General features: G+C 41.1%; 1 protein-coding gene across 13 annotated transcripts in view; it reads right to left on the bottom strand.

Moving 5' to 3' along the window:
• FOXP1 (forkhead box P1) overlaps positions 1-13807 on the bottom strand; it is a 1001617-nt gene that overhangs the window by 110197 nt on the left and 877613 nt on the right. For all 13 annotated transcript variants that reach the window (XM_089672250.1, XM_089672252.1, XM_089672255.1 and 10 more), the window contains one exon: positions 7217-7373. In XM_089672250.1, the coding sequence (XP_089528376.1) occupies positions 7217-7373 (157 nt within the window). The remainder of the gene's footprint in view (positions 1-7216; positions 7374-13807) is intronic.

Below are 13807 nucleotides of genomic sequence, written 5' to 3'. Positions count from 1 at the left end.
CAAAGCAAAAAGCATCATCATTCAATAACTAGACAAGACATTCATGTAGTGTGCATGCCAATACTAATCGGTATCACAGCAAACACAACAGGAAAGAAAAGGCATTAGCGCATTTGATGGATCCGTAAAAAAAATGTTAATCATGGCAGAGAATTTGCAAGCAGTGAGTTTGTCTCTCTTTCCTCCTTTGACAGCTAATACATGACTGGTCTAGGCAGACAATTTTTTGACATTTTATTAAATATTAGTTGCTGGTTTCCCTTGCTCGCCGCTTCTCCAGGACAGTCCCGATCTCTTCATTATGAAGGAAAATGCAGCCCTTGGTTTTAAAAAATGTATGTTATGGGGACAGATGACAGATTACCGCTCCTGAAACTCAATTTCACAAACCTAAGGATCGCTACTTGGCTAGACAAACACAGCCAACCTCCCTTTGTCCTTGTGTGTCGTAGACCCAGGTGACCATGTTCAAACAAGCAGAAAGTTGATTTAAAGCTGGTAATGACATCAGTTTCAAATGATTCTCGCTGGTCACAGACGGTGTGACTATCCAGGATCGCTGACCCTAATTTGTCAAGAAGCTAACAATCAAATTGTGCTAATGGCTCGCAGGAGGACAGAAATATCGGTTTGTACATTAACACTTGCCTTTCCCACACAAGACATAAACATGCAATCAAACTGTTTTCCTGTAGTAACAGTCCACATCGTAAATACTAAGGTTAGATATGGACATTAAATGATGTTTGGTCACACCGGTACAATATAAATACAGCACAAATTTAAAAAAAAAATAGAACATAAACCTTGGTATTGTCTGGGAATGTACGTTCAGGTAACAGGCAGGAACATTGTATACCCCTCCACAGATAGCCTTTCTTTAAAGTTGAACAAACTCAACTGCCCAAAAAATGGGAACAATCAGTTGGGCGTATATATTATAAACAAATGTTTTATGGAATCAAGTGACAGTAAGGCATAGTTTGCAGTTGTGGTTTCGGGGCTGTAAAAACAGATATTTGGGGTCCCTTTAAGTGGGCTTTAATGCCTAGGAGGCAGCACAGCTTCTGTATCATGTGATCAGTGAGACAGTCACATGATTGAAGCCTCAACTGAGAGCTGTTGGTGACAGCTTGGTCAGTGTGCTGGTAGCACATTCTCAGCACACTCCCTCACCCACCTTGAATACATATGAACGGTGGCTGAGCGTCTATGCATATATGCATTGCACAGTTGAAAAGAGGTTAAAGCAGCAGTAAACTGCCCAAAAAAAAAATCCCCTTGCAAAATATTGTCATAATGTACTAGTATACAACGCATACTAGCACATTAGGAAAAATTTACCTTAGAAGGAAGCCCTCCTGCAGCACACTGTCACTGCTGACAGAGCTTCCATCTTTACCCGGTCTTCCTTCCAGGGTTTACGGTCTCTGGTTACTTGATTGGTCAAGCCACGATGATGTCATTCCTGCACATGTGCGCGGGAGTCTCGGCCGTGGCACAGAGCTCTGACAGTTATGCCGTTCCTTCAGAGCACATGCGCCGGTGACATCAGCTGCGGGGGCACTGCATATCTCCTAAATAGTGCTTGTTTAGCAGACATTCCTTGTACCCAGAGGTAAGCTTACCTGTAGGTACAAGTTTTTTTTGTTTTTTTTTAAGTCCGCAAACGTGCAACTATAACGAAAAACCCGTAAGTGTTTCACAAAAAAGTGCAAGTGCAAAAACACCACACAAAAAGTGCACTTAGGGGTGTGCTGTGTCCTACCCCTAAAGGGGCTTGGACCGCTTACCCTGATCCCCCGGGGCACGAAGCTCCTGACGGGGACAAGGTTCCCACTTGGTCCTCCTGGCCAAAAGGCCTGGTGGACCACCGTTCCCTATGCCCAGCCGAAGCCGGACATTCAGTACTAGGCAAGGGGACTCTCCCGAAGAAGAGTCCTCTAGGGATCAGGGGAGGAAGGAACCGTATGGCCACACATCCTCCCCCTAGACTTCAGGGTAGGCCCGAGGACCCACACCCTCCGTCCGTGAAAAACACACACATAAGGCAAAGAAAAAGTGACAAACGTGGGTAAGTGCATAATAAATAAATAAATAAATAAGAGAGGTACAAGTGTAGGTACAAGTGTCTTGTGGGAGTTTACTTCCACTTTAAAAACTGCACTGTGCCAGCTGCAGCTGGAGTTTAAGGATTGGTTTGTAAACTTACTGTGACTGTCATGGTGATCAGGAATAACACCGATTGGTTCCATGACTGTGATTGGGAATAACACTGACTGGTTCCCTGATTGCTAGCCAGAAACCAGAGCTGTTAGTGACAGAGTGATCTCGGAAATAGGAGAACAAGTGCACGCTCCTAGTTATATAATGGAGAGTAAATAAATGCACTGTGCCAGATAATGTCAAAATGTATCCAAACCCAAAAACAAACATGTAATATTTGGCCGCTTAACAGTTTATAAATGCAGTGGCTAAATTAGTTTTCTTTTTTTCAGGCATTTTTTCATTTATTTTCACCTGGTGATCCTGCCAGTAACACACCTCCTGTCCTATGGTGACAACACTTGCTCACTACACTGTATTTATCTGTCTCTAATAAGGAGTAGCTTTGTCAGCCAAGGCTGCTCACTTTGGGCTATGAACACCTCAATTGAATATATAGCTGGGAACGCAGATAATATTGCCTGAATTTTCAGTTCAGTACACAGGAAGTAACAAAGACTCATTTTTACCAGAATCAACAGGATTTTCTGTATCTAAATAAAATGTATTTAGCCTGAAATAAAGAAAAAATGCAACCACCACATCTACAGATTAGCTAGTAAGCTGCAAAATATTACATTTTGATCTTGGGTTTAGATATACTTGAATCTACAAATCATGGTCATGTATGGGTAAATAGTAGCCATCTAGAGCAACCAATCAAAACACAACTTTTATTTTCCTGACAGCTCTGAGATGAAAAGTGGGACCTCACTGGAAGCCAAGGGTTACTGGTTTTTGTATACCGCTCTCAGCAGAACCTTGTTAAATGAACACAGTACTACGTAATAGAATGTGGCAACCCAAGCTGTTCAGGTGAAGCCTCTGGCAAGTTCTGCTGCTGGAAATTGTATTCCCTTAGCAGCTGGAGATCTGCAGGAGGACAAAGGGCTAATTTATCCCTAGATAAGGGTCAGCACTGAAAGACTGAGAAGGTTTCCTCCCCTTCCTAACATACTAAATATGATTAAAGTTGGCCTGATTATTGTGCTGGATATGGGTCACAGACAACTCCTGCAGCCTGTTGACTTCTCCCTGTTATCAAACCAGTGGGATGGTAGAAGAGGTGTTAGGATGAATGCAACATGATCCTCATTGTGCAGAAGTATATGGCCAGATTTGTAAAATAGCAGGCCTTTTAAACTCAACAACTTGCTCTTAACAAGTGTATTTCCACGTTTGCAGCCAAATTGGGATAAAACCTACTTTATATTTGTTCCCTTTAGCATTGTATAGCTTAAAGTGGTTGTAAAGGCTAAAGGCTTTTTATGTTAACGCATTCTCTGCATTAAGGTAAGAAACATTTTGTGTGCAGCTCCCCCCCCCCCCCACTCCCCTAAATACTTACCTGTGCCTGATATTGATCTAGCACTGTGCTTGAGAGCAGCGGCGCTGCTCTCTCTCTCCCTTTTCACTGGACTCAGTGAGACCAGCAGGATCCATTGACTCCTGCTGCTGTCAATTAAAACCAGTGACGAGGGAGTGAGGGGGTGGGGCTGAGTCACACTATGTGTGTCAATAGATGCATACAATGCTTCTCGGGATAGAGCCCGCATGAGTGCCCCTGTAGCAAGCGGCTTGCTATGGGGGTACTCAGAATGTAGGAGGAACCAGGTGTGCCAGTGAAGGATTTCAAAGGATTGGGTCTGCTCTGTGCAGAACCATTGCAAAGTGACCGCACTGACAGTGAGAACACCTTGCCCGCCGTTGTGGCCATTTTTAGATACATGCTTCGTCTGTGAGTATGTTTTTATGATTTAATTCCTACAATAAACCTTGGATAATGCACTAGGTGTGTGCGCCACCTGTTTTCTCTCTATCCAGTGGCTGATTTCCCCGTCTGAGGAGGGCTGCACCCCTGGAACATTTCCTTTGGTTGTCGTTGTCCTGGTACCCTTGGCTTCCCTTTTGGCTGTGCATATCCTGAGGCGCTGGAGAGTACATACGATACATAGTGCAGGTAAGTGTAACTTGTTTGTTGTTTTTTAAAACTAAAGCGGAACCTTTACAATCACTTCTGAAAAATATTAAAAAATTGCTGGTTACCTTTTTAAGTGCTTTTACTTGCTTACAAAAATCTTACAAGTTCTCCCTGCTTTGTGATGTTTAGGAGAGGGCTGTGGAGTAATGTTTAATGAAATGAACCCTGTTTGTACTGTGTTCACAGGTCTTAATTACAAGCTGTAAACTAGATTTAAACACTATCCTAACAAAGAGTTAAAAATGTAGAAACCTCCTGCATTGTATGTTAATGAGGCATATAGCTCAGTTTGGAGAAAAAGACACTGACAGACTGTTCAGAAATTGTTTTAATTAGCCATGGCAGGTTCTCCTTAGAAACATCTAAGAAAGTAAGATTTTAGGCATTCTGTGTGAATGGGAGCATAAACATATAGGGGTTTTTTTCTCAAATTCGACTGCAAAAGTGGGAATACACTTTAAGAACCAGCATGCACAAAATTAATATTTTATTTTTGGTAGATGCTGGATAATTAAACCACCTATCAGTATCTCTTGTAGATTCCACTGCTAAGGTCCACACACATAACTCATGATACATTAGTGTGATGGTCAGTGGGAAGAATGCTCCTTACATTTGTGGTCATTGGGAAGAACTACCCCTTACAGACAGCTAAAAAGATCAATGATGTCAGTGGGAACTTATCTGAGAGGCAGAAATTGCTAATTGCTCAGGGAACCTCTAGAAAGCACTAGAGGAACCCCAGGGTTCCATGGAACCTTGGTTGAGAAACCACGATATAACATCTAGACATTTAACTGATAATGCCTCACATAAGCAAAAGCACTACAGCTGAGCAAGAGAGAAAGTGAAAATGATCATGACTATCCTGCAGAAGTATACCATGACTGAACCTTGGATGCTAACATTGTGTTATTTCTCACAATCCCTGGCTGCTGGGAAAAGAGAGCTGGTACTGCTCTTTATTGGCTTTTTTTGCTTTGACTCCCACCTTGGCTACAAGCAGTCAGTCCTAAGCTGTGGTTTTATATAAAACACAATGTTGCCCTAAAAGTGCTGGAAACAGTTTTAAATACAGTGATCCAGGGTCTAGTTTTAGAATCTGATCTCAAAATAATAAGCATTAAGGCCTATATTGTAAGGCATTAGATGCAATCTATTTTACGTCTGGATACACACAGCATAATTCCCTGCCTTGCACAACAAATACCCTTACAAGCTCATTCATCTATAGGCACATTATAGCAGAAAGCAAATCGATAAATGTATTTACAACTAAATTACCCACTACAGTGACACACTGCTTATTACCTTTCAAGCAGCTGTAATTTGTGACGCATCAGAGGCCCCAAACGCTCTCACTGTTGCAGCTGACTTCTAATGATCATCGGGGACAAGACAACTGTTCCATAATCTAAGTTATTTCTCTGCCTCAGCTTTTAATGCATGGAATGTCGCCACCACTGCACTTATTGTGCAAACAAGAAGGCTACCATTTTGGCAGGCTTAAAATGTATTTAACCAATCAATCCATTTATAAAGTCCTGACATTGTTCTGAAGGAAAGAGACCTACCCTAATGATCATTTTTTTCAGTGATATAGTAATTATTCTCATTTGTGTAACAGTAGGGATAACCAGGTGCAAATGTATTCTTTTAATTGCTACAGTGACCCATCTCCGCAGAGCTGCAGGGAAGGATGGAATGTGCCGCAGTAATTGAAAAAGTGGACCTATTCCTCAAAAGTAAAGATTTGTAATTTATTAAGGAATAACTAGAAAACTTATTGCAGCCAAGCAGTACCCTGATAAATCTACCCTTTGTCTTGAATTTCTCCAGAGAAGTTAGGGTGCTCTTTGTGAGATGTGACTGTGCCTAGACACTCCTATGCCTGGAGTCTGCATATTTCCAGTTTGAGATAATCTAAGACATATCCCATCCACTCCTAACTCTGGTGACTGCTATTCTCACAATATGTGGACTGAAAGTTGGTAATATTACTCCTGTGCTGTTCATTGTTCTTCTGAGGGTTTGCTGGAGAGAAAGCTGTACCTGGAGGTGCTGTAGTGCAAAGATCTCCCTGCTCCTTCTTTAGCCATTCTGTAGATTTATGCTTTCTTCACCTGTCCTGCTGCTTTTTTAATCACTACGCCAACAGGCAACAGTTCATCAGATCTCCAATCAAGTCTCAGGATCAGCTTCAGGGAGCCTACAAGCAATAGCATTAACCTAACCCTTGATTTCAATTTTCTGTGTGCACAGATTTCATAGTATAGGTATTTTTTAAGTGAAGATGTATGTTAGTGCCACAGTGATAATCAGTGCTATAGCCACTAATTTCATCATCTACTACTAGTATGATGTTGTCACATATCCAAATGGTTATGTCACCATTATTATTGCCATTAGTGCAAAAGTTTTTATCCATGTGCCATAGCAGCTATATTCATCTGTGCCATTACTGCTACAGCAAAGATCTGCCATATGTAGGCATAGGGAGAGGAATAAATGTGGAATTAGGGACACATAATTGAAATCCATTCTTTATACCGATATACCTTCATTCATAACTGAAAGCTTCCAGAGGCACTGGATTATTGCAATGGCTATGGACCCCTTCACATCACAGCATTCATCTTGTGCCAATCATTCTTGGAGAAAAATCCATTGACTACACTACACTGGAATTTCCAAGCTGATCATTCATGTGCCATCAAGTGTGGTTTTGGCTCAGTGCATAAACAATCACAGTGGTGAAGTACAATTGTAAGTTTTCATGCCCCAATTGTTATAAAAATATATATGTATGTCAACGGCAATTTTATGAATGCGCATCTCTTACCATATTGCTGAATCTACTATTAATTTTACTGCTTACAATACATATCACATTACTATGCTGCTTCAAACTGTATCTTACAGAACACAATGGCTCAAAGCAGAAAATCAAAGAGCTGTGTTTGTACAAACCTTGGGCGAGAGGTTGCAGTGGAAGGGCGGGCTGCCCCGGCTGGATTGAAAGGAGACCTTGACGCTGCAGTGTCAGAAGGTGCTGCTGCTGCAGCTGCTGCATTTGTAGAAGCTGTTGCTGAAAAGCCAACTGCTGCGTAGCCACTTGCTGCTGCTGCTGTAATGAAAGGAAGCAAAGAATTAAACATGTGAGAGGTCCGCATTCTGCATGCTGCTGAAGAGATCCTCTGATCAACGGGGGACCTTCAATTGAAACTGTTTCTGTTTATCTAGGTTAGGCATTCTGTAGAGTGTAGACTTTTCTAAGCTCGATTATTTTGTGCTTCTTGGCTAGGGGTAGAAAACCTTTGGCACCCCAGCTGTCATTAAATTAAAGCTTCCATCATGGGCAGCTATTAGTTGAGGACCAGTCAATTAGAAGAGATGACTTTGGGAACTGTAGTTTAAAACAGGTGGTGTGCAACAAGCTGATGAAAACAATGTTCTTAAAAAAGTTGGCATGCAAAGAAATAAATGTATACAGGATTTCTCAATAAGACAGGGCACAGAGCAATGGTTATGTACAAAGCAGAGCAACATAGAGCAGCTGATCAAAACATTGAGATTGAGAATTGAATATTTGTGACTGGACTGCACTGTGCATCAATTAAATGTTTGCTACTCGCCCACACCTTTTTTTTTTTTGTAAACAAGCCTAAGAGGGATGACCTGTCAAACATTTTCTGAGTGAAAGGTGCTCACGATCTATACACATACACACATACACAGGTCTATCACAACATCACTCCATGGTTAACTTTAGTGACTGTGGGTTTCCTTCGGGCACTCATTAACCGTTACTTAAAAAAAAAAAATTACAATATATAATCATACATTGAATTAATAATCTCTGCCTGTCTGTATTTGTAATCTATTTAAAAGTAATTGTTTATGGCTACCCAATGGGTGTCAAAGTTTACCCAGATGACCGTGCTATCTGTGCTAGTCCACTTAAACGTAGCTTTCCACTTAATGAAGTCCTTGAAATTAGACTTTTTATATAAAAACTGTAAGCAGGTGTACCTTACTGACACCAATAAGCTCCAAAAATGACATACAAGAAAACATTTTGTTGTCAAGCTGTCTTTATAAGTAATTTGAAATATATAACAGTTATGTAGACAATCTAAACAGGTGGCAAAATGGTTATTAGCAACTTATCAATATCTTAATAGATGCAATTGGTAGAGAAGCCATTTGCCAAATTTTGTAAGAAACTCAAAATGCATCAATGCACACTTGCCAATTATGTTGCCCAATCCATCCTATTTGGTCAGGACTGGGTAATGAACTCACATTTAACACCCATCTTAGGTTTAGATCCAGTTTAAGAACCAGAGTATCTCATGATCAATATAAAACAGAGAACAGATTCTGACTGGAGAAGGATCTCTGACATGTATATGCAATCATAGTCAATGGCCCACCAACAGGACCCTTCTGTATTTCCAGGAACCGTCAGGCTCCATCAGAGGTTATCCATGAACAGGCAAAAGTTAACACTTAGGAAAACTACCATTTCAAAGTAAAAGGGGATGGCTTAATATTCTAAAATAGAGAAACCAAAGAGCGAACTTAGGACATGGAGAATGAATGATTAGTGAGTGAATAAGAACAGAGCTTTAAGGTACACATAAATATTAATAACCCAGGTAAAGTACAGCCAAGCTGTGCTTTTTGCCCTACATTTGCTTCCCCCCCCACCCCGAACATCCTAAAACTACGACTTCATCCTATAAAATAATAAAATAAAGGCCTATAACCGGTTACTTTGAAACCATTAATTATATTCATTGTAGGAGACGGAGCTGCCTGTCTCCGCTGGGATTCGAACCGTGAACCTTGGAGGTGTTAAGCGAGCATGCTGCTTTTCTCTGCGCACCACCCGAGATGCTTTTAAGTACTCTGTTTATCACTTCTGACATAAATAAATGAGAAAAAAATCAGACCTTTGAAGAAGAAAAACTTCATCTAATATTGTTAATTAGCCATGACAAACGATGAAATAACATTGTAAATCTTTCATAGAAACAGCGACTCGATTTTAATTACACACATTCATAATTTAGCAAACAACATCTTACTTCAACAGGAGAGCTTAATACGTCCTCTACTCCAGGCTCTAGACTGATGTACTGGGTGGCTAGGAGATGGAGATTTTTTTTCCTCCTCCTTACCGGTTTTCCTATAACCTCCCTACGTTTCGCTCTCCTTTGTTCTTCATGGACACAGACAAGGTATTTGACGTGATAAGTATCTCTCTAAGTTATTTATCGCACAATGGGAGGATGAGAAAAAAACTTTTGTTGTCTGCAACATCAACACATTGCACCAGTGTCTGGCTTTTCATTGTACAAGCCCAAAGAGGAAAAAAAATGAAAGAAAAAAAAACACCATAATAATACTGTAGATTTCCTCAGTAATTATTTGAGAGATAGAGAGATAACATGGTGCAGTTGTACAATAAATAGAAGGAAATTATCTAATATCCCCAATCTGCTGGGAATAATATCAAGGTGGAGATCTTATACACACTCCAAGCGTATCTGCTCTAGAAAACAGATTAACTGTTTAGATGACTATCTTGACATTTAAAGTGGAACTAAACCTGATTAAACAAAAGCTGAAATAAAAAGACTCTGATTAAACGGTCTAAAAGGGTCTTTTTTTAAGTTTTTTTTCTTCGGATGGTTCTGATAATTGAGAAAGCCAATAAATGCTGCCACACCATTTTAAATCCCCAAATAATTGTTTGGCAGCTATACATAATTTTTTATTTGTGCTTTATGTTTGCTTAATTAATAAAAAGTGTTCAGTTGCCACTTTATTGTTTTACCTTAGTTTTATCCAGATCTAACATCAGACCTTTTGAAGTTACATAGTTGGTAAGGTTGAATAAAGACACCAATCCAACCAGTTCAATCTGTGAGGGTGTGTGCATGTCAGTACCAATTCCCATATCTCTGTATTTTACTTTCATTAAGATGCCCATCTAATAGTTTTTTGAAACTATCGACACTTCATACTGACACCACTGATTGTGGAAGGGAGTTCCACATCCTTACCTCTCCAACAGTAAGGAACCCCCTTACACAGCTTAAGATTAAACTACTTCTCCTCCAATTTCATTGAGTGGCCACATGTCTTCTTAAGCTCTCTGACGTTGAAGGTCCTTGAAGTTCTGAACCTTTTCAGTACACCTCTGCAACCCATACCCATTACTGCATATTTTTTTATCCCTTTAAAACACAGTGACTTTGATGTTAGCACCTCCGCCTTGCAGCACTGGGGTCCTCGATTCAAGTCTTGGTTAGGACATGATTGCAATTTGCATGTTTTCCCTGTGCTTGCGTGGGTTTCCTCTGGGTACCCCAGTTTCTTCCCACACTTCAAAGACATGCTAGTAGGTAATTGGCTCCTGTCTTTATTGGCCCTAGTGTGTGTCATATCGGCCCTAGTATGTGTGTTTGTGAGAGAGGAAATTTAGATCAGGGGTCTCCAAACTTTCTAAACAAAGGGCCAGTTTATTGTCTTTCAGACTTTAGCGGGGCTGGACTGAGGCCAGTGGGATTAGAAAAGGTCCCGATGACAGTAGGAAAAACAATGCCCCATCTCTGGTGCCAGTGGGAGGAATTCTGTCCCACTGTTAGTGTCAGTGGAAGGAAACGTCATTGGTGTCATTGGGAAAAATTGTCTCCCATCATTGGTGTCATTAGGAGGAACTGTGCCCCATCGTTGGTGTCATTGGGAGGAATTGTGTCCCATCATTGGTGTCACTGGGAGGAATTGTGCCCCATTGTTGGGGCACAATTCCTCCCAATGATACCAACGATGGGGCACGATTCTTCCCAATGACACCAACGATGGGGCACAGTTTCTCCTAATGACACCAATGATGGGGCACAGTTCCTCCCAATGACACCAATGATGGGGCACAATTCCTCCCAATGACACCATCGTTGGTGTCATTGGGAGGAACTGTGCCCCATCATTGGTGCCATTAGGAGGAACTGTGCCCCATCGTTGGTGTCATTGGGAAGAATTGTGCCCCATTGTTGGTGTCATTGGGAGGAATTGTGTTCCAACATTGGTGTCATTGGGAGGAATTGTGCCCCATCATTGGTGTCATTGGGAGGAATTGTGCCCCATCATTAGTGTCATTGGGAGGAATTGTGCCCCATCATTGGTGTCATTGGGAGGAACTGTGCCTCATCATTGGTGTCATTGGGAGGAACTGTGCCCCATCATTGGTGTCATTGGGAGGAACTGTGCCTCATCATTGGTGTCAGTGGGGGCGGAATTATGCCCCATTATTGGTATCAGTGGATAACATAGTGCCCCTAGGGCCAGGTAGAAGCATGCAAAGGGCTGCATCTGCCCCCGGGCCGTCGTTTGGAGACCATTGCTTTAGATTGTAGACTCCTTGGGGGGCAAGGACTGGTGTGAATTTACAGAATGTAAAGCACTGCATAAATTGTTGGTACTATAGAAATACCTGTAATAAATTAATAAAATACTGCAAGTACATAAAATTACCTGTTAATCTGCCAAAAATCCTTTTTCATAACTACCTATTTGGGTTTGCCTTCTCTGCTCTGAAAATCTCCCTCCACATGCATATATTGATTTCTTCCCCCCCAAAAAAAAGCTGCCTTGACTCACAGGATCCTGTCCACACATTGTGTAGGGAGAGATGTAGTTCTGTGGGAGTGCCCACGTCAGTAGGACTCGGGATCCCAGATGCTGTCCCAGCAAGAACTTTACAAGCCGTTTTTCACTACCAGAACAAGGTAGAAAAAAAAAACCACATGCTGGGACGTGTTTGACAGAAACAGAGGAAAGATTTGGGGGTCAGCTTGAGTAATGCCTGAACACACATTTTTAACTTGATTTTGTATCTGATCACTAGCCTTTAGCTTGGGCAGAAATAGGTCACTTTGGGATCTAGATCAGGTCTGTCAGTTGGATCATTTATACAAACTAAGGACAAGCTCATTAAAATTGATAACAACTTTTATTATACATTTTAGGACAGTGAACAACTACATAGCAAATCTATGTCAACAAACCTACTCTCTAAGCAATCCCATAATGAAAAAAAATGTCCAACACAGCTTATTGTACACCTTTTGGTAAAAATACATCAATGATATAGAGAACATGCTGAAACCATTTAAAGAAAGTTTAGAGAAAGAATAAAGAGAAGACTTAACAGGCTGCCATTGCTGACCTCTATATCTGAGAATGATAATGAGAATGTTATGGTGATAATTTGACTTCAGTATGTTAAAGTGGAAGAAAAGCCGAACTATAACTATCTTTAAAAATGGCTGCATCCACTGACTGAGTGGAAATTTGCCAAAAAGTCAGTCGATAGATCAACAACGTCTCATGAATGGGGATGGTCACATAAGGATCGAAATTCGCCAGTTCCTGCTTAACTGGCCAAATTTCGATCCACATATGGCCAACTTTAGGGTTTTCTTCCACTTTAAATCACTGACTTACAACAAGCACAAAGGTAAGGACATTATTGTTCTAATTCAGGGAAAAGTTTGTAATATTCAAACAAAACAGCTGAATTTAAGGCATGCTAGGAATGATAATGGTCACATTTGCTTGTGCCCCCAACCGAACTGTCAAGCCATCAAATGGTAACTACACAGTAAACAGAGAATAAGATGGCAGGTTCCTTGGCTGTAAAGCAGAGGAGGGTTTAATTCTGCTTTAAAGTGAATTAAAGGCAATTTTTTTCATAACAAACATGTAATACTCACATGCTCTGTGCAGTGGTTTTGCAGACAGCAGCCCTGACCCTCCTCTTCTGGGTCCCCCACTGGTACTCCTGCCAAGTGCCGCCAGAGCAAGCAGCTTTCTATGGGGGCACCCAAGTAGGCTTGCTCCTAAGCCGCTGCTCTGCATGCCCATTCACACACAGAGCCGTGGCTCAGCCCCACCCCCTCTCTCCCATCATTGGCTCACTGGCTGTGACTGACTGTAGCGGGAACCATTGGTGAGGATGGAGAGTCCCCAGAGAGCCTAGGTTCTAGTGCATATTGCTGAATCACAATGGGGCTCAGGTAAGTATTAGCGGGGCTGGGGAAGGGCTGTTGCATACAGAAGGTTTTTACCTTCATGCATAGAATGCATGAAGGTAAAACAACATTGAGCCTTTACAACCACTTTAAGAACTACTTCCATAAGGGCAGAAATAAGTATACTTATTTTTGCAGAAGTCAGGCCAGTGTAAGATAAATATGGATTGGCTGCTATGGATTGGCTGCTATGTATGCTTTTTCTCTGACTTTCATTCGCTACTTGTCTGTGACTCAAGTAGAGAAGACAGATCATCTGGTCCATGAGAATTTTTATTTTCAATGGTAGCTCCAATCATTCTTTCATAATAGGTGTACTTTAAGAATCAATTTACAATTCTGCATTAGGTTCTTAGAAAACTCCACTTGTTGGATTTTGGTGCATTTGTCCGCATGCCATATCATTTATTATACGTAATAAATAGAAATGCACTAAAATATAGCATAGTACGTTTAC

This window comes from Staurois parvus, unplaced genomic scaffold (genome assembly GCF_062004578.1).
Source record: "Staurois parvus isolate SC_StPar_1 unplaced genomic scaffold, SC_StPar_1.0 ptg000124l, whole genome shotgun sequence".
NCBI classification, from domain to species: domain Eukaryota; kingdom Metazoa; phylum Chordata; class Amphibia; order Anura; family Ranidae; genus Staurois; species Staurois parvus.
The sequence above is the reverse complement of the archived record's forward strand: the minus strand, read 5'-3'. Positions and strand labels throughout refer to the sequence as shown.